Source organism: Sinohyriopsis cumingii, chromosome 3 (genome assembly GCF_028554795.1).
Source record: "Sinohyriopsis cumingii isolate HCF-2022 chromosome 3, ASM2855479v2, whole genome shotgun sequence".
In the NCBI taxonomy this organism is placed as follows: Eukaryota; Metazoa; Mollusca; class Bivalvia; order Unionida; family Unionidae; genus Sinohyriopsis; species Sinohyriopsis cumingii.
The window spans coordinates 73,614,291-73,640,690 of NC_142963.1; the positions used below are offsets into that span (position 1 = coordinate 73,614,291).

At 35.1% G+C, this 26,400-nt stretch overlaps 1 protein-coding gene and 1 pseudogene across 3 annotated transcripts; both read left to right on the forward strand.

Annotated features, from left to right (window-relative positions):
- Positions 1 to 16: 16 nt before the first annotated feature.
- LOC149803100 (uncharacterized) lies at positions 17 to 26,334 on the forward strand. Of its 2 annotated transcripts, none has more exons than XM_089952699.1 (5): positions 17 to 179; positions 16,019 to 16,112; positions 18,261 to 18,420; positions 19,963 to 20,118; positions 24,356 to 26,334. In XM_089952699.1, the coding sequence occupies exons 1-5, from the start codon at positions 25 to 27 to the stop codon at positions 24,514 to 24,516; spliced, it is 726 nt and encodes a 241-aa protein (XP_089808825.1). In that variant the 5' UTR covers positions 17 to 24; the 3' UTR covers positions 24,517 to 26,334. The 2 variants fall into 2 exon arrangements, with proteins under 2 accessions (XP_089808825.1, XP_089808826.1); XM_089952700.1 differs by lacking the exon at positions 24,356 to 26,334 and adding an exon at positions 22,726 to 24,348.
- On the forward strand, positions 2,901 to 8,582 carry LOC149803101 (uncharacterized; annotated as a pseudogene). The gene is made up of 5 exons (XR_016420134.1): positions 2,901 to 3,584; positions 4,121 to 6,121; positions 6,640 to 6,866; positions 7,089 to 7,266; positions 7,731 to 8,582. The product of XR_016420134.1 is annotated as an uncharacterized LOC149803101 (transcript).
- Positions 26,335 to 26,400: the final 66 nt, after the last annotated feature.

The window sequence follows — 26,400 nt, forward strand, 5'->3', positions numbered from 1 at the left end:
ATACACAGAAGTCAGATCAAGAACATGGCGGGAAAGGAGAGTGTTGTTGGTGGCTTTGTTACAAATATTCAGCAGGATTTATGGCTTGCAGTCAATGAAAAATATGAAGCTGCCCTCAGTCTTCGATCACAGAAGTTGAAAGCCGATAAAAAGAAAGCACTTCTTGATTTGGATAAATGGTCTTTACCGTGATAAACACTATCCTCACTTATTAAATTGGAGTTTCATATATAGTATTCGGATACGTTTGTTTATAACCCCTTACTAATTTTAAAAACAAAAAGCATCAAGGGTATATTTCTTTTAAAATGCACAAAACGTACTTGTTTCATTCATCAATTTATAATTTCTAACCTAATTGTCGCGGGTGGTGGTGGTGTCTCAAAACAGTGACACAGTTGTTACTGATAACGAACTGTCAAGAAACCAGACACGGACTGTGAGCAGTCTGGCTTGTTTACATCGATAGGTTTTGTTTGGCTTGAAACTGCAAAAAGTTAACAGTGTTGCCACCTCCCTCCCAGCAACAGTCAAGTTAGATTTTATAAATTGATGATTGAAATGACTCGGTTTTGTGCATTTTTGTAAAAAAAAGTATACTTCATGCTTTTCGTTTTTAAAATCGGTAGCTGATGCAAACAAACAGTAATTTGGCCCTAGGTTCTTTAAAAAGAAGAGTAGAAAGTGCCTTGTTCCCCCCACCTCCAATTTACATATTTTCATTGTTTCAACACATGAAACAGTTGTATATTTAGTGTAGATGGTAAAATGATACTACCTAGTAAGTCATTGATGTACTATGTAGTTGCCATATAGTGGTCCAGGGTATTCACTGAAGATAGCATTAGAGAACCATTATTATATAAAGTCAAAATTCATGATCATTGGGTACTAAAGGTAGCAATGTTTACTAGTGTAATTGGCCTTGTTTAAATGTTTATAAAGTTGGTAAATGTATCAAAGATCATTGCCACTTGCCATCAGTGACATAAGGACTTCCCATTCCAGTTATATGGTATATTTCACATCTCAGTTTAAAATTGTTGTTGTTGTGTTGTAGGGTTTAACGCCATTTTTCAGCACACGATAGGCTGTACATGGTGGCCAGTATTAATGGTGGAGGGAGAACCTGGGAAAACCCTGGAAAGAACAACCAACCCACAAGAAGTTACTGGCAAGCTTTCTCACATACCCACATTGGCCGAATCTGAGACTCGAACCCACGCAGACAGAGGTGAGATGGCAGTGATCCATAACGGAGAGCGCTTTAGACCACTCAGCCACTCGGGGACTCCCCTCAGTTTAAATTAACTGTTTAGTAGGATTTTCTGTTATTTTTCGTAAAGTATGTTTGATTTTCACATTGAATGTTGCATCTCAGGGAAAAACCCAAAGTTGAAGGGAATACATTGTAATACAGTTACACAATGTCAGGTTGATTTACGGGTTAATATTGATAAAGTTATATTTTTATTACATTATTTGTCTTTGAAACAGAACATTTTATTAGTAACATTTTGTTGTAAATAAACACAGCTTAAAGTTATTAAGTCACTTTACAGCTTCTTAGTCGACAAAAGTATGCTGAAATAGTTTTCATTATTTATTTGTTTCATGTAAGGAGTAGTTGGACACATGAAAATTTTGTGCTAATTTTATTTTAAGCAGTAAAAGATGTACCACCAAAAAATAATCAAGATTTTCAAGGTACAACATGCACATTATAATAGTCAGCAGTTCAGAGAGGTTAAGTTTATAATTGTTTTGATTACATTGCATCATTTCAGTTGTGGTAAACATTTTTTAAAAAATTTAAACATTGAAACTATTTTGGGCAACTAATGTCAGTTACTGTGATGTAGGCTGGAAGTTTTAACATTCTTAGAAAATTTATGCTCCTCCGATAACCAATATTATTTCAAGAGACTGTGTTGTGATTTCAATCATTAAATGGGAGTTCAGATGTTATAGTTGAATTGGTAATTATTTTCCTCACATGTAAACCTTGACCTTTAAGTCCTGTTGTCTTTGGTGGAATTTTTAACTCTCTTGGAGAAGTCATGTTCTTCCCATAACTATGCCTCACATTGCTAGACTGATTTTAATTAGGCCAAAATTAAAATTAAGTTTGTTTCCCTTTACCCGACCGACCCTCTTAAAATCCGCCGACTGAAAAAAATTTTTTGAAAAATTTGCGATAGTATTTTTTTTTTTTTTCGTTTTGTTCAAAAGTTCGTTTTTTCGTTTCGTTTCGTTGTGCGATCCGTATTTTCATGCAGTCAACAAAATCGATGTCACTAGCGCGCGAAAAACGTTTGTTGCAAGGTGTTTAAATTAGATAGGAAAAGCATCATGACCGGCATGGCCGGCAAAAGAAAATACGAAGATTTCATTATATGTGTAAGCGTAATCGCGAAATGCGGGAAATCAAACAAAAAAATTTGTAACAACAGAATACTAGAATACTCAACGGAGTGTACATGGGATGATGTATATCACGACATTACCAATGATACAGACTTTCGCCCTCATAAAGCAGATGTACTGAACGTCAGTTTATCAGACAAACTGGATGGAACGATGACTTTTCATCCAGACCTTCACGAAGGTCTGCATGTGGTGAAAGAGTTTAATCAGAGACTGAAATATGTTACATTTACGGTGACCCGTGATGAAAGTGTTGGGTTGGGTGATGTTTCCTCAACTACTACTAGTACAGAAAATCAACAAGCACCACCTGCACGGACTGCCTTTTCTGTTTTAATGTCTACTTCCGTGGCAACAAAGCTACCACAACTTAAGGACACAATGCTGAGCGTTTCACTGGTATAAACAATTTTTTTTATATGAAATAATGTTATTTTCAAACATCTGTCTGACAGTTATTAGAAATGAATTCATGCACCCTCCGACAACTGCAATCTTTCTAGAATTTTTACTGCCTTCCTAATAATATATTTAAAGTCTGTTTGTCAAGTACAAATGTTTAAGCTTTGACCGACAATAAACACAGAGCATACACAATATAGCAAAAACTATACATATATAACATACAAAACAAAAGCAGACAATAAAAACATTAAAGACATACATAAACATGATTAAAACATTATTTTGATACCTGCAGTGCATAATGAATATGGCAGTGTTAAAGTCTATTAATTATGAAATCCGTTTGTTGATATTAGATTCAAGGTTTTGAATTTTATCTGCCATGGGGCACGATTGCAAGACAGCCAACAGTAACTGGTGTCACATTGAAGACTGCTGTCTGTTTTTTGTGTGCCATGTACACTTATTCCACATCTCGTATCTCATTTAATATTATCTATCAGTAAAGCTGGCCATTCCATCTCAGTGAAAGGTTTTTTTTATTCCATTTTTTCAGCTAAAGATGAGTTGTTTAACGGCATAGTCAAAGATATGATAGAATGTGGAGACAAATTTCCTGGAAGCATGTCCCACCAGAGTATATCTGAACAAGTCCTGGTGCTAGTAAATGCTTTGTGGTACATAAGTGGCAACATGTCCACAATAGAAGAGAGAGCGGCCCACCTGACAAGAATCAAGCACATCCCGGAGAGGTGTTTATCTTTGATAATATTAAATTGAAGTAAAAGATTAATCTTTATTCAATGTATATTTATTACAAACATTCCTGCAACACATAATTCTAGAGAAATTTAATATAGTAAGTGTCTTAATATCCATAGTTTTTTTTTTTTTGATTTTCAATGATAAAACTGAGCAAGCAATACTATCTCACGTTAAAGGAAAATATGACATAGACTTTTTAATATTTGGTAAGCTGATTAAAATAAAGGTTCAATGTCATAAGATTTAAAAAATTGGTTGAACACTTGACTTTTTTATTTCTTTTGTGTTGCTACCCAACCCTAATATTGCGATGGAAGAGGGTGGTTTTATAGCACCATAAAATCTGGTTCAACCTTCCACGGTTTCATTTAAGCCTGTACAAAGTCAGGACCATTGCGGTTGTCAATTTCTCCATTATGTACATGTAGTAACCTCCATTTTGCTTACTTTACTTTTCCGTGACATTTGTCAGAGATTGATTATCCTTGTTCAGTAATTTTGTTGTAACTTACCTTTTTTACAGGTTTTTAAAGTTTGATGGTGCTAATGATTATAAAAGAAAGAAGCAAAAACGTCCACAGCTTACTGCAAAAGATCTGAAGTTACAAGTCCAGTGTTTATTCAGGCTAATCTCAAGACCTTTTACACAGCATTGGACCATAAGAGGTGACATTGAAACCTTAACTGGATGTTTACAGTCTTATGCAGATTATTTAGAAAAAGCAAATGAAAAACAGATATCACGACAATTACAAATGAATCCAGTTCATCAGATTGATTCCAATCTCTCCATTGCACATCGTCCTAGACAAGATGAAATCCTACCATGTTACAGTCGATTGGATGGTCAGGTATCTCAGATGGCAATGTTTCAACCTCTCTTCTTTGATGAAGATTTGCATTTAAATGAACCATTTAAAGGGCCAGAACAACGATTTAGATATTTTGAGAAACTTTGACCATACCAGTACATATGTTAAGGTACGACCCTGGTGGAGGGATTGGGGCGATTTCTTTTATCTGGAGAATTCCTGAAGATGGGATGTCTTCTTCGGAAATGTTTATGAGAGACAACCAAGTTTTGCACAGCTTACGCAGTAAACTGCCTGAATATCACACAAGACAAATGAGACAGGAGTTCTTCAATGCGTACGGAAATATTGCTGGAACCATTATACCTCCACACATTTTGCGGACTATCTACACAACCTTTACAAATGATGCTTCAGCAGATCAAAATAAGGAAATAGATAACCGAGTACGTCTTTCTGTTTTGGGGATTGATCCTGATCTTGTGGTAGATTTACGTCACTTAAATAAGGGTAGACCTAATGACACTTTCGATGTATTTTTTCAGACCCTTGAAAAGGAGATTCAGGACATGGTTGCTGCAGATGAGAGGAGACACAATACAGAGCATATTTCACGTTTTTTGTCTGTTAGGGATATGATAGAGCAGGTGAAAAGTAAAGTACCAGAAGGAACCAATATTCCCAGTGAGTCATCAGTCTACTAGCATTTGTTCCAAAAAATGCACATCAAAATGTAGCCAAGTTATACAAAGGTAGAGTACCTATTAGATTGAAAGTACAGACCAGGCAACTTCGTGCACAACACCAAGATGATCACTACTGTTCAGCTCTTTTTAAATATTGTAGAGCATATGCAACACAATTTAGAGACATTAGTAATTTTGTGTGTATGGACGACAAGTCTAAGCTGGACTTTGGAGAACCTGATCTCTTCACCTCAACAGGGGTAAGAGGGAAGAAATCCATAGTTCCGATGAATTCGGTACTTTCCTGTCTTGATCATGATGTGCAGAGCAAAGGCTCACTTACTCCTTCTGTCGTACTTGATGTAGATATTCCAGGTGATGCAACAGAAACATTCTACAGGGGACAAGTCTCGGTTACATTCAAAGATAGTATCTTCCAGGCAAGCACCCCCTTCCGTCACATAGTAGAGCTTGAAACTATTCTGAAAGCTAAAAATGAGAACAAACCAGCTTTATTTATGTACACAGATGGTGGTCCTGACCATCGGGTCACATATGGAGCAGTAAAGTTGTCATTGATTGTTTTATTCAGAAGACTCCGGTTAGAATTCTTAGTTGCCTGCAGAACTGCACCAGGTCACTCTTGGACTAATCCGGCTGAGCGGATTATGTCACTTCTCAACATTGCCTTCCAAAACACTGCACTTGCACGAGAGCTTGCCTCATCTGATGTAGAAACAATTCTGAAAACATGCGGAAGTATGAATGAAATCAGAACAAAAGCTGGAAAAAACAATCAAATTAAAACAGAATGGCTACAGTCAGTTCAACCTATGATCAAAACCCTGTCCTCAAGAACAGAGAGAGTCCAACTTAAGGAAAAGTCTTTCAAAGTATTTAAAGCAGCAGAGGATGCTGATGTTGAAATGGCTGAAGCTGAAGTGACCCTTATAGACCCTGCCATCAAAGTTGGAAAGTATCAGCAGCAGCAACTTAGCCATGCAACACAGCTGAAAAAATTTATTGGTAAGTACAGAGATCTACAGAACATTTTTATTGCTTGCGACACTCAGAAAGTGCCAGGGTTGAAGTTGCAATATCTTGTCAGTCTGTCCGTAATTTCAAGGGTGAGTGTCAGAGCATTTTATAATTCCAAACTGAAAGTGGACATGCAGCTCTCCCGATTTGTTAGACTTCTACATTATAAAAACTCAACATTGACAGATAAATCATGATTTATTTACAGATATACACAAATTTTAAAAATAGAATAACATTGCATACAAATTGTCTTTGTAAGTCGACAGGAATTATTTTGAAATATTAATTTAATGGCCCAGGGCACTACTCTTAAACATTATGCCAGGAACCCGTTCATTGTGCATTTTCTCATTTTTTCTTCATATGAAACATAACTCAAACATAATTTAGTCCTTAGTTTAAACTTATTGGCTCATTTTCAAAAGTGATGTGTTAAATGTCCCTGCATGTCAGCCCTTTCTATTAAATAAAAGATTTTCATGTCTCTTGGTATTTTATTACAGCTGATCACTGCCGTGAACGCCATTACTCCTTTCAGATCAGAAGATGTCATGATGAGGGTTGCTGTCCTACTCCAGAGAGGGAATGGGCGTGGTTACCAGACCCCATATTAGACATAACTGGACAGCATTACAAGCCATTTGATGAACTGCTTGGTAAAGAAACTACAGATAAGGACAGGCCGTCTAGTTTAAAGCAAACTGTAGCTGCTGTGGCACAAGAACAACAGGTAAGGATGTTCATAAATCTTATTAAAATATAGAAGTTTTATAAAGTATTGATTTAACAGTTATAAATTGTGCAATAATAACAACACATGTATATAAAAAAGTTATTTAAGAAACTGCAACTTTAATAGAACCCCTTGTAACATAATAAGTTACAAAATAGAGGGCATGTCACTACACAACACTTAAAACACAAGTGATGATATTTATGTTTCTTTTTACAGGGTTGTAAAAACAGTATTCTTGTGGGACAGAATGTTAGACAAACTGTTAACTGCTGTGAGTGTCTAAAACCACGATGCATATACGCTAAGACGAAACTAACAGCAAGAGACCAGAGAGCTTTGACACATACTTTGGAGAAATACGACTATACTTGTGGTTCTGTTATCACACCTGATGGTAAGTTCTAATGATTTAATATTTTATACTTTTATCCAAGTCCTGAATACTTTATTCAAAAATATACCTATACACTCTTCACATACTGAATGCGGTTTGACTCTTACCTTGATTTAGAATCATGTCTGACACTGTCAGAGAGCCCAGATAGTTTTTAATGCTCTTTCATGTCAGATATTGCTTTTTTTAACTGTGATTTTCTCTTAGTACTAGCCATTGCACTAAAATTTTAATGTGAATATTATTTTACAAGTATTCCTGTTTCCTGGTCCATGCTCCCAATTTTTAGTGAAGTCCAAGTTGCTCATTTATCTTTTTATACTAGTTTCTCTGTGTTTATAAAGATAATTATTTACAGATTTAGTTTCAGGTTCTATATGCTATTTGTTGTGTATCATGTCTAGTCACCTTCGGACATTAAAGTTCAATTTTGGATAATTGGTGTTCTATTTAATATATTTTAGGAGACATCCTACAGGGAAAAGTGTTTGTAAGACTACAATTGTCTTGTGCTGTACACATTGAATTCCCATACTATGCCAGCAACATTGGCAGACCAGATATTTGTGCTCATTGTGGAGCCATAGGAGCAGAAAAATCCCAGGAAATGACTGGAAGATTCCGTACTGTTCTACCAGTGTGCCAGCAATGTTTAGCATCTGGAAAGGACATTCCAAAACGAAACCCAGTTAAAAACTAACCAGCAGCTCTTAGTGACATTTAAAATGATGTTTTGCATTGTTTGTTTCTTTTTTGTTAGTTAGATTTCTACATGTATTTAGTGTTCTGACATTACTTTATTGACATGTTTCTGCATATTTGAGACACTATTCAATGTCTAACTTTATATTTGTGCATTTTGACAGGTCTTGCAAATATGTTAAGTCTCATTATATATTGAACCCAATGATACTAGTCAGAAAGAATACTCAAGACTTTTAAAATACTTTTATTAATTATTTTAAAACATTTTTATACATTTGACCTAGTCAGAAAAAATACTAAGGGTTATTCCAGCAAATATCTACCTTAACCCAACACTCCTCAAAAACTCGGAAAAAAACACTTCTTGCACCTTTACATGTGTATCTTTATATTTCATTGAAATTACTCTCATTTAATATATGTTTCAAAATTTGAGTAAATCTGTTAAATTGGTACCCTGGCCAATGCCTGCAGGGAGTATTTTTATTGGAATAGCCCTTATCAAAAACTAATCTAGTCTATAAAACATTTTAAACTTGTTCACAAGTTACTGTATTTCAGTTCATGAGTTACTGTATTTCAGTATTATTATTAAAGTTGAATTTATCGTTTTTCTGTTTCCTATGTGTCAGTTTATAGTGTCATGAATTTCATGAGGAAAAAAAATTATTAGCCTACCTACCTACCCAACTTCAAATTGTTGGGTAGGGTAAGGGGAAACAAAGATATTTTTAATTGCGGCCTTACCATGATGTCACTCCTTTGTCATAACAACAGCATTGCAATAGTAAGGCACTAAAAGAATACAAATTTTGTTTTATTATCAAAAAGACAGAGTTGTTTAGCTACCTCTTATGCCTTCACCCCACCCAGAAAACAAATACTTTGGTTTTTCTGTCATTACTGACAGTAGAATCCCGGCTGCATTAAAAGATAATATCATTTAACCCATATCTGCTGCAGACCTTTGGCTTTTTATGACATTTTTACAGCTACCAATCAGCTGTACCTGTGTCACATGGCCAAAAAGGAAGCAGCATTAGCTGCTAGGGACATTATTGGAGTAAAGCCGGAGGCTGAACATGTATACACCCACCCATCCTTTGTTGCAAGTTGAGGTTTTACAACAATGGGGTTTTCTCTCCCTGTCTTATATAGACAACAAAACACTTCACTTTAATCTATGAGATTTCTCGTGCGGGTAGCTTGTTTATATAGGATACTTCAGGTGACACATCATGTGACTGATAAAAAAGTTTCCTTTTCTTTGAAGAGCACCTGTTTCTGCCAGTGACAGAGTAACATGCTATATATACATGCTCAGCCTATGGCTTTACTCCAATAATGCCGGGGGCCCCGAGTGGCCAAGTGGTCTAAAGCGCTCTCCATTATGGATCACTGCCATTTCACCTCTGTCTGCGTAGGTTTGAGTCTCGGATTCGGCCAATGTGGGTATGTGAGAAAGCTTGCCAGTAGCTTCTTGAGGGTCGGTGGTTCTTTCCAGGGATTTCTCGGGTTCTTCCTCCACCATTAATACTGGCCGCCATGTATAGCCTATTGTGTGCTGAAAAATGGCGTTAAACCCTACAACAGCAACAAGAACAACAACAACCAATAATGTCCCTCATCCTTCACAAATGCTTGGATGAGAGGTTCATTTTGTTTTACCCTACTGCCTGGTCATCATGTAAATTTCACCCTGCATGTAAGTCACATGAGCTACTTTTGACCTTGTTGGAATTCTTACACTCACTGTATTAATTTTTAACAGAAACACTTTTTTTATATCTTGATAATTGACAAATCATGTTTATGAATTTTATTTGAGGTATTAATAAACTTTGACAGCTCAACTAGGTCCAGGAGAAGTAATATTTTGACTGAATTTCAAATATCTACAGCTCCATTGTTATGATGCACCTGATTGTAACAATTCTGGATATAACACAGTATGGCTATGGACCCCATGACCAAAAACATACCAGTGTATAACAGTAAAGATTGAAAGAAAACAATGTTAAACTAAGCAGAAAAAAAATGTAATCTTCATTTCCTTGTGGAAAATAAATATTGGAAGCAAGTTTGATGAGTTGCTAGTATTGCCTTCTGTCCATTATATATTATTACATGCATTGTGCTTTATTGTATGACATTTATATACACAATGCCATTACTCACAAATTACTTGAAATTTGTGTTTTGAATTCATTAGCTTTAAAAAAAAGAAAAACACCACACATGTAAAGCAGGGATGGTCCTGGCTTTCAAAAAGCTGTCGCCAAAATAATCGCCAACCTCAATATTTTGTCGCCAATTTTCAAAAAGTGTCGCCAAAAAAAGTAGTGTACATTTTTCCAAGTGTTAATTTAGTCTATTAATGTAACAGGCAATGAAAATTACAAAAGATGGATTAGTTAATACTTTAATTACAACAAGCATTAACAAAATGTTACAAAGTGTTACATGAAGATCCGTCGCGATTTTAGGGCTGCCCACTTGTTGAATGCAGTTTCAAAGTCTAATTTTTCACATCTGTACATGCTGATTCTCATTAAATTCTCGAGAGATGAGATGCAGAACTTATTTCTGATGTCAGTTTTTATGAGGTTCATCTTACTGAATCCACGTTCACAGTCCTCAGTGCTCACAGGTGACACCAGTAGTCTCTCAGCAGCCCCCTCCCCCTTATGGCTAGCTTCACAAAGCTTGTAGCGAATTGCTTCCTAAATCCCAAGAATGATCACTGAATGCTGTATAAATTTTCTCGACAAGAAAAATAGGATCTCCATTCCCACGAATGAAACTTACACGAGTCAACACCTGGCAATATTGGACCGTATATATAAGCGTAAATTCACACCCAATTTAGGGATTCTTTCACTCCTGTATTTTGAGAAATAAATAATTATTATTAATTATGCAAAACTGGTTTGTTTTTTGTTTTTTTTTTGCTATTTCTTGTTGCGGAGTTTAAGTCTCTGCAGCCGTAACACGGGACTGATGACAAAAGAAAAAGATCAATGAGTAAAATGCTGCACTGGCGACAGATGTAATTGTGATTGAGATTTCTTCCATTTATTTTGTATTTATACACAGTAGTCGGTACTTCAAAGGTTATCAGTTTTCTATGAAGGTTCAGCAAAACTATTGTATTGGTATATGTATAAAAAAAAACAGAATGATTAGCCATACAATTAATTATATCTGTTCTATTCGCGTCTTCAGAAGTCGGTCAGTTGTAGGTATAGTGCGGTAGCATGATTGACTGTATCGCAACATACAGTACTCAGCCCAGATGTCAGCATAGGCAGATTATGATGTAACAATGCACTGTAAAGATAGGGTTGTCAATAAGAACAAAGGATCGTTTGTGTAACAGATTGATTCCAATGCATTGCTTAGTCAAGTTTATGGCTTCCTTTCGTTCTGACTTTAAATTTATTCAGTCCAAATCCATGATTGTATGTACAAATTAAATAACCAAAAAGTATGTCGCCAAAAAAATCGCCAGATGGGATATTTTTGTCGCCAATAAGGAACAAAAATCGCAATTTGCGACATTGGCGAAGCCCAGGACGATCCCTGTAAAGTATGTTTTGCCTAAAAGACTTCCAGATTTAGTTGCTAAGAGTAAAGAAACCCATTACCTTAAAAAGAAAACAAAGAGCAGAAACTTCAATCCAAGTGAAAGTCATGTGTTTCTCTAGACCAAAAATGAAAGCTTTGTCTGTAAACATAACTTTTAAAGCTCTTGGATGACTCAGATTATGAGTTAGAAATCATGCATGTTAATTCTGTTATCTTTTTGAAGGAATTTTGTCTCACATTGTAGTAAAGTTGGTGAATCAACATGATTTACATTGGTTCTTACAATACTACAATAGCCTGCTTAGTGAACTGGTCCACAGTTGTGTCAGACCGCTCTGGTAGCCTAGTGGTTAGAGTGTCTGTCTCAGGTGCGGAAGGTCGCGGGTTCAAATCCTGGCCAAGTCATACCAAAGACTTATAAAAATGGTACTAACAGCTGATTTGCTAGGTGCTCAGCATTAAGAGGTTAGTGTTAGGACTGGTGGGCCTGGTGTCAGGATAATGTGACTGGGTGGGAAATGATGCTACATGTCTGTGGCATGATGCTCCAGTGCTAGATGTCACTATAAACTGTCACAATGCAGACATTGTAGCGATATGACTGAAAATTGTTAATGCTATGTTAAAAATCAAAATCACACCCATACACCCACACACACACCCTTAGTTGTATGGTGAAATGGTCACAGCTGTGTCATGTAAGGCAGGTGAGTTATATTAAGCCTACTTGGGTCTCGTGTTGAAAATGCCTGAAATCAAATATCTTACTGTTTGTGGTGTTACAAATCTGGAACGTATTTGTAATATATGAATGCCTTTTACCTTTGTTGTAGTTTATCACTGCCCCACCCCAAACAGTATCATTAACATGTCGGTGATTGCACAGTTCAGAACTTGGAAATTAAATCTCATTCTTCGTATTTCTAATTTTTCTGCAGTATTTGTCACAGAGGTTAAAAAAACCCAATGTGACTGCTTAGAAATAGTACCTTTATTCTTGCATGCATTTTCTTTCCTTTAGCAAGCATGAATATCTATGAGTTGACTTCATTTTGAAAGACATTTTGATAATTTAAGTAGTGCATTCATTACAAGCTGGTTTCTGTGGGAAAGAAATATAGCTGGGTTTGAGTGTAATTTTGCATATGTGAACTAATTTTGTATATAGTTGGAGGCCTTCTTAAATCCTCATGTGTTTATTCATTCATTTGCTAATAATAAATCTACTTGGCCTTTGATGTACCTTATGTAAATAGTTAATTATATAAATGACCTATTATGAAATTTTGCCCAGTGATATTTTAGAGGCATAACTTTTTTAACCCTACACCAACAATTTTCACCATGTCTGATAAAAAATATTATAATTAAAATTTGTTATAATGCCTATTTTTCATATGTCACCATTATGTTTCATTGTATCAATCGATGAAGTAAATTAATTTCCTCTGTCAATCCTTGCTTTCCAACATTGGAATAATTTCCTCTGTCAGTCCTAGCTTTCCAACATTGGAATATCAAAGTAAGTACAGTAGTAATATGATGTATGAATCGGTGACCAGGTGATTTTAGCTTTGAAATTGCCAAATTGCATTATGGGTCTTGTCATAGCATTATATTATATATATCAGTTTAAATAACGATAGAAAGCCAATACCATATCAAGGACAATCCCACTTGTAATGTTTGCTATAATAATAATAATAATAATAATAATAATAATGAATAAATAAATAATAATTTTTGAACCAACAAACAATGTTTCTTTTATCTGCTTGGTTCTCCTTATACTGGCAGTATTCACATAGATAGCAAATACGGTCTTGCACAGTTTTTTAGAAAAATGTTTCATGTGGGTGCTTTCTGCTCTTTCAAATTAAGTGTATTTGCACAGCATAAATTATTTTAAAAAGTTATTTGCCCACCATATGGTGGAGCTTCTCGTGTTATGATGATGTTCTTTTTCCAAGCTTTATAAGTAGCTTGCATGTGGGGCAAGGAAGAAACCTGTTGATCTCAGGCTTACAAGGTCAGGTGTCAAGGTAACTGAAACTGAAGGAGAGAAAAATGTTTCCACGCAACAACTTAGCTTGTTTACCATAAGAGAGATATTGATTGTGGCATAAAAGGTTAACAGTCAAGGTCACAATGACTCTAAGAATAAAAATTGCTTCTGCACAATAATCTTTACTTTTTGAATTGTGTGTATTTCAGGCAAGGTAGACAAAATTGGGATTAAAAGTGCAATGGTCAAGGTCTCATGGGCTGAAAGAAGGAAAACTTTCACAAAATTCCTCAAGGTCACAAGCTTTAACTAAACTTTTTTGACTGCAGACACATGTTCATTTGAGGGATAAAAGGTCAAAAGTTAAAGTCATAGTGACTAACAAAAACTATTTCCACACAATAAGTTAGGTCCAATGCTACAAACTTAGCTGCCAACCCTCATGATTTTGGCATGAATTTCACGACTTTTTCAGCGATTCACGGATTCACGCCGCATGCAAAAATAATCACAAATTACCCAATTTTCAATTATTTTAAATCTGTAATAAAATAGCCGATTTCCTGTTAAGCGCTAGTTGTGATATTGGTACTTGCCAAAACGGTCCAGTACTGCTGATCATGTTATTAGTGGAACTATAGCTGATTGGTACAGTTGGCCTGGTAGCAAGCATTTAAGTGTATTTAATCTATATGTATAAGGGTACTTTTACCAATGCCTTTAGTGGCCGAGTGGTCTAAAGCGCTCTTCGTTACGGATCACTGCCATCTCACCTCTGTCTGCGTTGGTTCGAGTCTCGGATTCGGCTAATGTGGACATGTGAGAAAGCTTGCCAGTAGCTTCTCGTGGGTCGGTGGTTCTTTCCGGGGTTTTCCTGGGTTCTTCCTCCACCATTAATACTGGCCGCCATGTATAGCCTATCGCGTGCTGAAGAATGGCGTTAAACCCTACAACAACAACAACAACAACAACAACCAATGCTTTTGAGAGAAACTGGGGCCTAACCAGAATTTTGCTCCGCACATGCACAGCTAATACTGATTTGAATTACCATCTGGCATCGCATCTTGAAAATGTCTTCACCAGCAAGGAAAAAGAAATGTATTGCACAAAAAGGGAAGTTTAGTTTGGAATATACCAAACATTGGACATGCATTCAGCCAGTATACCAGTATACATAATACTTTTTGCACACAGTGTACCACAGATTTTAGCATTGGGCATGTTGGCAGAGACAAATTGAGTAAGCACATTGGTAGCAAAAAGCACATTGAGGTTGGGAAAATTAAGAACTCACAGCAAATTTCAGCTCTGGAATATTTTAAGCCAATGACGGAAGACCTGCAAGCTACCAATGTTGAAGCATTGTTTGTGAGTTTTCTTGTTGAACACAATCTACCTTTATCAACTGGAGACCATGCTAAACATTTGTTCTGACAAATATTCCATACTCAAAGATCACTTCATGAATTCATGTCAAAGAAAAAAACTCTTGAAACATCATTTCATGTCAAAATTCACTAATTTTTATCTCTGTTTTCACAAAATTGTTAGCCTGGAGGGTTGGCAGCTATGCACACACCATGACCAAACTTTGGATGGCTTGCACTGAGACCAGAAAGGGACATATTCATTTTTAATGTCATATGTCAAGGTCACCAAAACTGGAAGAAGCACACATGTTTCTGCAACATGAAATGAATCTTATTTTTTAGCATGTCATTGTTTTCTAATGGTTTGCATGTGAGATAAGAATAATGGTATTTAATATTAAAAGGCAGCATCCTTAGCACCATTGGCATGGCATGATTTAAACAGATACTCTGTCTTTTAGTACCTCAGTGTCCAACTCATCAAAAAGGATTTTCATAAAAGACGGATGACATAATATAATAATAACAAATAAATACCAGAATATTTAAGTAGTCCTTACAAAATAGTGCAGTCATTAAATAGTCCCAACAAAATATACTACAAGTTTTAAGCCCCAAGGAATAAAATCACTACATAAAGTACACATTAGTGTTATGTACAGTCTGAACAACAAATGCTACAATATTTAGAAGTAAGAAGGCTCTGACCAAATGGTTATTAATTGTACACAATTACACAATGCTAACTCTTTTTCAGTTTTTGAGCTGTTGAAAATTTAGATTTCTACATTTTAGAGTGCATTATTGCGTGTACAACATTTGCTTTCATTTTTATACACAGAAAGGATAAATGCATGAAAGAAATCACTGATAAATCTAACAATGAACATTTCACAAAATTTTATTACTATGGAAGCCCATAACATGCTTTGCAACTGGAAACTCATTTATGACCATATACTGTTTGCAGAAGGCAAGGGAAGTAACTGTTACTAAAATTACCCTTTATGGCAAGAATCTGTGGCGTTGATGTTGCACTAAATTTTCACATATAGACTACCCACAGTTCTCTGTTTTACAGGTACCAAAGCGAGTTACCAGAGATTATTCAAACAAGATCAGAGAAATATATCACCAGGGATGAACTATGCAAGTTGATGAAATGGAAACTTACAGTATGTAAAAAAAAAAATGCTCACACTATGTTTGTATTGAAATGATGTTTCAAGAGTTTTTTTCTTTGTTACAAGAAGAGGATGAAGATGAATGTTTGCATAATTTTTTTAGAAGTGGTATAAAGGACAAACCTGTAGAATTTCAGAGCCTTGTATATTGACATAATTCATATTACAATTTTCGTTAGGTTAAATAGCATTCAGTTGCTTTTCCATGATACAGAGCATAATGCTGTCTACACAGAGTAGACTGCTTTTGGTGTCAATAGTCAAGGTCATTGTGGCTTAAAGTTCCTTATGCAAGTTCATGGCTTCAGAAGAGTTGAGACACCACATTTCTTAGAGCCTTTGGTTATTAGCTTGATATGAAAGCAAAATGCACATACACCACTCCCTTGATAACTCGTCCTCTGATAACTCACAAACCCGCTTATAACGCGGGTTCAGACCTGGAACCCAGTTTTAAATCAGAAAATACCCCAAAACTGATCCCTATATGTTGAAGTTGAAGAAAATCACGATCAAAATTGGTAACAGAAACTTTGATGTATTGCTCATTTTATCTTCGAAAACGGCAGATAGGACCTGAAAATTTTAGTCAACACTATGAAATATCAACTTTAAAAAGAATTTATAAAATTTGTTACATTTTCTTTTCAAACAACATTCTTAGTACATTGTAATTAACAATACTCAAGGAAATTTTGATCAATGAAAATATCACTTACACCTAGTGGAGGCAGTACTTTAATAAATAAATACTCGTTAAATATTTTTTTATTAACTGAAATTTGTGTTCTAGTTCTATTATTTAGTACCTTTAAAGTGTAATCATCATAAGGGCAATGTGTCCTCTTGTAAACGTAAAACATGTCGATCTATCATAACATTTCTCCTAGAACCTAATTAAGTGCCGACCGTGTTTTAATATCTGACTAACGGAAGCATTTGTTGTATTGTTGCACTAAATAAAAAATGGGCCTCCTTTTCTTTTTTCACATTAACTACGTCTTTTGAATCAAAGGAGCTGGAATTAACAAAAAGGTTAAAAGGCATATAAATCCTACATGCTTAAGAACCAGCGGCCCCGGCCGTATGTCAGGTAACTCATTTCAGTCGATCAACCGAACACTGTTATAAATGTTATTGTGTATGTAATCTAATTAAACTAACTTAAATTAACCTACTCAATCATAACTGATTAAAGGAAGCAAGGCAACCAAGCGAAATGAGTACTTCTTAAAATAAAGATCTGTTTCACAGATAGGGACAATTGTGGTGAAAACCAGTTTTAGAGAATTCCTGAATTCACACAGAGAGATATCCTCAAGGATGATAAGTTTCACTGTTACTTGCAATGAAATCACAGCATCAAATATCTTACAAACTGAACAATTAAAAGAATTGAGTTTCAGCGTAGATGATGGTCTCATGAAATGTTGCATTTTCTTATAAAAAGGAATCTTGTTTGGTAGTGTATCAACAGTTAGTCTGGTTTCCTGCTTGCAAGATCCTTTTTTCAGAAAATACTACCCACAACACTACTTGAACCATACTAATCAACAAAACAAAAAGCTGTGATGTAATACACAAATGTTTTTGTGCATCATGATGGTTGTTGAAACCAGTTGGAATCATGTTATGAATCTTTGAGGTGGGACATCATGCTACATGTCTGCACTATGATGCACCAGTGCTAGACATCACAATAAACTGCCACATTGTAGACATCGTAACAATATGACTGAAAAATTATTAAAGCTACATTAAAAATCCAAATCACATCGCATCAATCTTTTAGATGTTGGACATTTTAAAAATAAATGTAATTTATTCAGAATAATGACCAACTTCATCAGAAAAAGCACTTTATTGACAATTATTCTTGGTGCAATTGTAAAACAAGAATTCAGTCATTAAACAGGCCAGTCCCCCCCCCCCCCAAACCCCTTGGTTCTCTGGATGTATAGTGGATTTTTGGGGGGTAACTCGAGCCCTTGCTAATAGTGCAGTCTCTGTTTTTGGACCCCGATGTGTGAGAGTTATCGAGGGAGAGGTGTAAATGGTTGACATTATCCCAGGGATAAGAATGTGTGGATATGTGTTTTTCAAACACAAACTTCAGCTCACTCTTTTTATTCTTTTCAGAGGGGAAAGTTTCGTCCCAGATTGACAGAACTTGTTCAGACCAACACAGATTCAGAAGTTGAGGAAGCTAGTAAAAAAGCCTTTAAGAAACTTCCCAACCTGGACAAGGCAATTAATGACTTGACAGTACTAAAGGCAGTAGGACCTGCAACAGCATCTGGTAATGTCCCAACCTGGATAAGTCAATTTATGACTTGATAGTGCTAAAGGCAGTAGGACCTGCAACAGCATCTGGTAATGTCCCAACCTGGATAAGTCAATTTATGACTTGACAGTAATACAGGTAGAGATGCTAAAAAGTTACACAGTGTGCCCGTAACATAAAATTGTTATGAATTTGCACACTTGGAGAGCATTGGTGTGCAGTACCTCCCTCAAATTAGTTTTGAAGTTATACATATTTTTGTTAAAAACTCAAGCACATTATGCCAGTTTTTAAAAAAACAACTGTTAACCCTTAAGGTGATTGTCATGATATATAGTCTTATAAGGGTTACGATAAATTGAATAAATAAAAATTTGAAATAAAATTAAAAATGAAGCTTATTTATTCATCAAAATACCTGTTTGAACTTGCAGAATAACACATTGATGGACCTAAAACTCTAGTACAGCATTATGGAACAGGTAATAAATATGACATAATAGTCAACAAAACACTGATTCAAGAAAGTTAAATTTTATTTTGCTCTTGTTGGTAAAAATTATTATTTTGGAGCAGAGATGTCCAAGAGACAACACCTTTGATTAGTGGAAAACTGTACATAGCAACCATAATGAACAGTTTCCCAACTGCACATAGCAACCATAATGAACACTTTCCCAACTGTACATAGCAAACATAATGAACACTTTCCCAACTGTACATAGCAACCATAATGAACACTTTCCCAACTTGTTCAAGATGGCTAAGCTAGCTATGAATGTACCCCTTCAGACAGCAGACAGTGATAAGGGGTTCTCTGAATAAAACAATACTTATACATACATAAGGAACAGATTAAGCTGAGATTAATCTCTTAAAACTTGCAGTGACATGTTTGAAAGATTTTTATTCAGTAGCGCTCTACTAGACTGAGCATGAAAAAAGAAAGATGGATATTGAAGTGTTATAAATATTAATCTATGGCCATTTCCTCATCATCATCTCTTTGTTTCTACTCCGCCCCCCCCCCCCCCATATTTCGGCCGGGGGGGGGGGGGGGCTACCTCCTTTACATCAAATCCTGGCAGTCTCTTTAAAGGTACTAGGTAATTCATTGTTTTTTTTTTCCAAATTGGCCTTGAACCTGTCTATTGTGAATTTTAGAGTTTCTGTTATAGATTTAAAACCTGCAATCAGTAAATACACCCAGAAAGACAGTGGAAAACTAAAGCTAGTGCAATTCATAATAAACTCCAAACAATCAAACTAACACTTTAATTGTCATTCCTGTTTCTGATCAGCTTGCATGCACAAGGTTATGTATTGACTTCACATAAGTCATACACATCTAGTGCCTTTTTTAAGCTCAGCCAGAGTGTATCCTCTGTCAGAAAGCCTTTATTGTCCATATATTTTAGTCGATGTGTGTGTGTGTGTGTGTGTGTGACATATTTTGCAATGAGACATACAAGTTTTGCTGAACCCTGCATTTTATATTTTTTTAATTTATTCTTTATGCTGCATCTCTCAACTCATTTTTGTCATTGTTTCTTCCAGCTGTTCTAGCAGCGGGGGCCCCAGAGCATGCTGCATTTATGGCTGATGAGTCCATGATGGCCCTGCCAGGTCTTCAGTCAATCAGTTACAACCTCAGGTTCTACCTCATGTATATGGATCAAGTAAAAGCCATTGTCAGAAAACTGACTGAACAAGGTAAATGGTCATCTTGGTTTCAGTATAACATGGCCCATGCGACACAAAAATCTAGCTTTTTTGCTAACCTTACTTTTCTTATCTCAGTCTAGTCATCTCAGACCAGTTGTCTCAGTCAAGGTGTCCATGCGCTCAGAACTACTTTTTAAAAAAAGAAACCCTTTGTTGTCTTCTGCTGTGCCTGATGTAGTTGTTTAAAATCAAACAACAACAACAAATATGTAACAAAAACATGGTAACTTAAGGTCAGTCCATCTTTGAGAACAGACCATACAAAAACATTTCGAGAGAGACAAGACACACAGGCATATGATGTCGAGTTTTTGATATTATGCTAGTTTGTTCCTCACAGCATGGTCAGTTTTATCCTATATGCAGGCATAGCTCAGTACATTTTCAGGTCAGCGTCATTTAATGTAGCTAAAGCTACCTAACTAGTTTTAAATACTTCGTGTGAAACAATATACTGTTTGCTACATTTAATGACACTACAGATGGGATAAAATTCTCACTGCTGTGTGAAATGAACTATGACAGAAAACACTGATCTTTGCACACAGACTATAGACCTACACACTTCATAGCCTCCCAATTGCCTTAACAACTACAGAAAACTTAGTAACAGCCAGAAATGTGTTATGCCAAACATGCTTTATTCTAAATTTGTTAAGCATATCCATTGTGTCCCAGTTGAATCAAAAATATACTTACAATATTTAATGTAAAATAATGCACTTACCAGCCAGAAGGAATTATTTATCTGTCAACACATTAATCCATAAGCAAATTACACTGTAGCACTTGCCACAGAAAGATAGAAAAATAAATTTTCAAAGAATCCGTAAACTTGAAAGTTTCGCACATGGTTATCCACTAGGGTCCATATTTGGAGGGTCTTTTATACACAGGGGTAATTTTACAATCAATATTAAGGACAACACAAGTATGTCACAAACAGTTTCACCTCCTCCAAAGAAAAGAGTTATATACGATAGTGACACAGATCACTAATTACCCGTGAATAACCCAAGCATAGACACTCATGCTACATGTAACTTTTCGTTATAATACTAGCCTATACTACTACAACAGAGATGTAGGCCCAGTATCGTTCCATTATTTACAATATAATTTTCTAAATTGGAACTGATGAAAATGAAACATTTTCTTGTAATAAATATTAGCTATTTATTGTTAATTTCATATAACATCCATATATTAAATGTGATAATACCTCAATATTATGCAACATTTTTGTTGTTATTTTTTTGAGCTCACGCATAAAAACTATTTTGGGTGACACTGTCACGCCACAGTCCTCATAAACTTATTTGTATTAATACACTGCATGTAAACATTTGCGCGTGAACTATATTGCAAAAATGAGAAGTTCTTTTTTACTTTAAGGGGTTTTGGATCGAGGCAAGGAAATCCCTATCGCTGGTTACATTATATGTCTCCCCATCGGCAAGCCTCATGGGGAGACAATGTTTCCCCTTGACTGTTATTTCCTTGTCTCGGTCCAAACCTCGACATAGATTCTTTATGTATCAAGCTCCTATCATTTTTGCACATCATATCAGGTCAAGAGCAAATGGAGATCCTACTGGTCTTAACAATGTTAGGTTTTAAGTTTTGTCTTTGCCACTTTAATGAGACATACTGGTATTATTCATTCAGGCAATGCTGGTTAAAGTTCTTATGTATGATCATAATTTGTGTCTTTTCACTCAGCTCTCATGGCCTAGGAAAACCTAACCAAAGCAGCTTAACCCTTTAAAATCATATTAAAGTGTCTGAAATGCTCAGGTTTTTATTTTTTTTATTTTATATATATACTTTATTTTATGGTATTTCATATATTTAATGCCATTAGACACAAATTATTTGAAATTTATATTTTATATTTTTAGCTTTTAGTAAATATAAAAAATAACCCTGTATGCATTTCTTCAGAAACACTTCCAGATTTTAAATAATAATAATACCAAAGAAACCCAAAGCTTTACAAAAAAAGAATTTGCTGCCCAATCCTGGCTGATAGATGGTGGGAATTTAACACATACCCCTCTGGTCATGACTCGGGTGCCTTAACCACTGAACCGCTACAGCTATGCTCAGTGGGCATCTCAGTGGTTTCCATATAATGGTTCCACTGGCGTAAGGATAGATGCAGAAAATTCATGTAGACTGCATAAATTAACTCCCCTTGCAGTGCCATATAAGTGCATATATACTTTAAGAATGAGAAAGTGAACAGTTCCTAAGTTATAAAATAGTGGCTAGTCGGCAGTAGCAGACCCAAAGGTCAAGGGTCAATGCTGGTTGAATAAATGATGACATTTTCATGCTAAAGTGGATTGTTGTGTTTTCTGCATGTTTTTGGACAGCAAAATGTAATTATTTTTTCTGTCAAAAACTTATAAAATATTTGATTAAGTATTTCAAAAACAAATAATGAATGATTATTCCAAGCCCTGTTAACCAAATCCGCTCATACAACATCAGGCTATCCCTTGCGTCAGACAGCAAAGTAACCATGCTTTACATGTACATTAGTGAGTGAAACGGACACTATTTGTCATTATTTCATCTGTCCTATTTCAGTCCAAAGGAAACATGAAGCAGATGAACCTGCATTGTTTGATCTGCAATGCATATGTTCTAAAATGAAGATAAGTGACACCATCATTAATAAACAAATATGACAGCTGAGTGCCTGAGACATTTCTTTCCACACCATGGCTTCAGTACATGTGTCGGTTTGCACGTTTAAGCCAACATTGCCCATTAGTGGTATCAGAGTTGTGCCCTTTGTTTATCCAGTACTTCTTGTATGTTCATACATATATACATTCTGCCAGAGTTATTGGTCTTCTCCACTTACACCACTGATTGAAACATTTCTCTTCTTTGTTCTTGAAAGGCAAAGAAAGTTTGCATGTTCTTTTAAATTACTCGAAGTTGGATTCATGAATATGTGACCTAAGAAACTGATGAAAATTCTTTTTCATATACAGCTAGTGGGAAGCATACATAGCTTAATGATGATATGTACTAAATTTAGTAACTTTATTCATCTGATATCAGATAAAGTTTGTTCTGTCCATGTTCATTGTGAACGAATTCCAATGGTGTACAATGTGTCATCGAATGTGGAATAAAAACATGGTGATGTTAGAATTGTACTAACATTATTATTTCCCTTACTTAGGTCTTAATAATTATATATTCAGTATTCTCTTGTATCTTTCTTTGGTAATTTTGTTCAATAAATGTTTGCATATATATATATATATATATATATATATATATATATCGCTCTGGTGGCCTACTGGTTAGAGCATCTGCCTCAGATGCAGGAGGTTGTAGGTTCGATCCCTGGCCAAGTCATACCAAAGACTTACAAAAATGGTACTAGCACTGCTTCGCTTGGCACTCGGCATTAAGAGGTTAGTGTTAGGACTGGTCAGCCTGGTGTCAGGATAATGTGACTGGGTGGGACATCATGCTACATGTCTGCAGCATGATGCCCCAGTGCTAGACATCACTGTAAACTGCTACACTGCAGACATCGTAGTGATATGACTGAAAAATTGTTAAAGCTACTTTAAAAATCCAACTCACACAAACACAAATAAATATATATATATATATATATATATATATATATATATATATATATATATATATACACACACATGCTTGGGAAGATGTATTGTTGTCAGTCATGTTCATCCCTATGTGTCGTTGCATCCATTCATCCATCCATCTTTTATCCATTTGTTTTCCTTTTTAGCATGCATTTATCTTTAGCAATTTAGAAATATAACATTTACACAAATGTAGTTTGACAATGCTGATTGGATGTAGCCCTGATATTGATTTATAGTGCAAACTTACAATCTAAACTTTGTTTACACTGAGTAAAGAGAGGATGATTGTAATATGGTATTATGTTTTATTGTATTAGGACATGACAATAAAAGGTTTCATATCCTGAATGGTTGGTGTGTTTATGGGTTATGGAGCAAAAAGTACTATTTTCATAGATAATAAAAATTGTGGATATTTTTTATGGCTACCATGTCTGTGTCTGTTTGTTTGTTTATCTTTAAAGATTCACTAGAAACATAAACATTATATTTAGAGTAGATCGAGGAAGAGTAATAATGATGGAAAAAAATTTAACACCCAGTTTTACATATCTTTCTTTTTTTTTTTTTTTTTTTTAAAGGAGATGGGAATTTCAAATGGACCCCACACAAGGTGGAAATAACTCTTTGGACCTATCAAATTGGTAAAACTCTGGATGATTCTATTTTTGAAGGAATTGGTTCTTTGAAGAGACCAAATGATGAGGAAAATGCTCCGAGAACGAAGAAAGTGAAAAGATGATGGGATAAATCTGGCAGAATATGTTTCATCCATGTAGACTGAAGAATAGATACTATTGTTTAAAGCAATTAAAAATCAGAGAGACTACAATTGGATCACGTTTATTTTTTTTAAATTGAAGATTACTTTGATCACAGGTAAAAGCAGATAATGTAGATCATAGAATAATTGCTGTATACACAGGTTCAACTAATGTGTATTTAATATTTTTATATTTTTGTTCTTTTTCTTAATGTACAGTTGCAATTTTGCAAAAACAAAATTAGTTCTTATTTGATTTGGAGAAGAAAAGATAGTTATTTTGTATGCAGTATTTTTTGGGTGCATCTTGAAAAAGAAGCAAGAAAGGAAATGGAACATATAGCCATTTTTGTATTTTTTTTTTATTAACTTGTGCTATTAAAACCATTTTTATTTTTTTACAAAAATATCTTGTGGAGCAAAACTTGAGGTATTTAACTCTACTACCTTAAGACCAGTATAACTTTAAATACATTTTGGGATCAAAAGGTCAGAGTTACTAGGATGGAAAGAAGGAAACTTATTCCAAATCTACTTAACCCTTTACTTGATGTAAGCACTTTTGGATGTCTCTACCCCTTTCTCAGTGATAGTGGATGCCTCTACCTGATTCACATACAAGCATGTTTAGATGCCTCTGCACCATGTGCATGGAAGTATGTTTGGATGCCTACAATAAACATCAGTAATGTTGAGCTAGTTTTTTAGTACCACTTTGGGGGGAAAAAAACATTAGATACTATGTGCATTTAAGTAAATGACCATCATGTCACATCACATGGTTAATATTTAAGATCTGGTCATGATCTAGTATTTAAGGTAACTGGGTCAGATTCTCCACTCTCCAAAATGGAGACAACATATTTTGTTCAGCACCTTCTTAAGTTTGGTTGATTAGAATTATGATTATGAAGCCTTCAATAAGTCTGTTTTTGACTCCATAGTCGATGAAGGTAACACTGATTTTTGATAATTTACCAAATTTGGTTGATTTAGCGATGTAGATGTAAACGACGAATCAGTAGAATTTGAGGTTGAGAAATGTTAACTGTGGTTGGTCACACTGCTTCATTGACTTGACGGTGAATGAGCTCTCTCAAGATTTTAAAGCATATAAAATTTCTTTTGTGAAAAATATTTATACCACTATAAAGATCTGATTTTACTCTTTAATCTTTTAGATAATAGATGTACAAAAGGTAAAAAAAAAATAATTAAAAATTGATGTTTAACTAACATACACCACATTGATATAAATTTAACATGCATATCGAGTGATATAGGTTACAGGTGTTCTATTTATAGCACTATGCACCATGTGGCTTGGGCACAGGTATATCAGCTGCCTAGAGAGCAACAGACTCCAAGGTAAACAAGGTCGAGGGTTCAGATCTGTACCACATGCCTTGACTAATCTTTTTACAGTATAACTTGTTTATCTTGACATCCTTGGGCCCAAGGTAATTTTGTCAACATACAAGATTGTTGAGGTAATTGGGGGGAATCAGATTTCACTATGTGAAATCTGTAAGAGGTGACCTGTTATCACTAGAGTAGAATCTAGACTTGAAGAAAATAAATGAAAAGTTTGCTTTAATGAAGCCAAAAGAAGTTTGAAATACATTTGAATATTGACAACTTACATTTGTGCTACTTTTGTGTAATACAGTCCATAGTGCATTAAGTACTGTACATGTATATGAAAAATACAGAGTAAAAGTCGGATAACTAGAAAATTCATATATTGGTCACATCCCATTGGAAAATATAAATAAACTTGTATTCATTTCTTAAAAATGGTTTTCCTCATTTGATCTTTACCCCATATCTTCAAACACATCTCTAAACAATTCACTACAACAT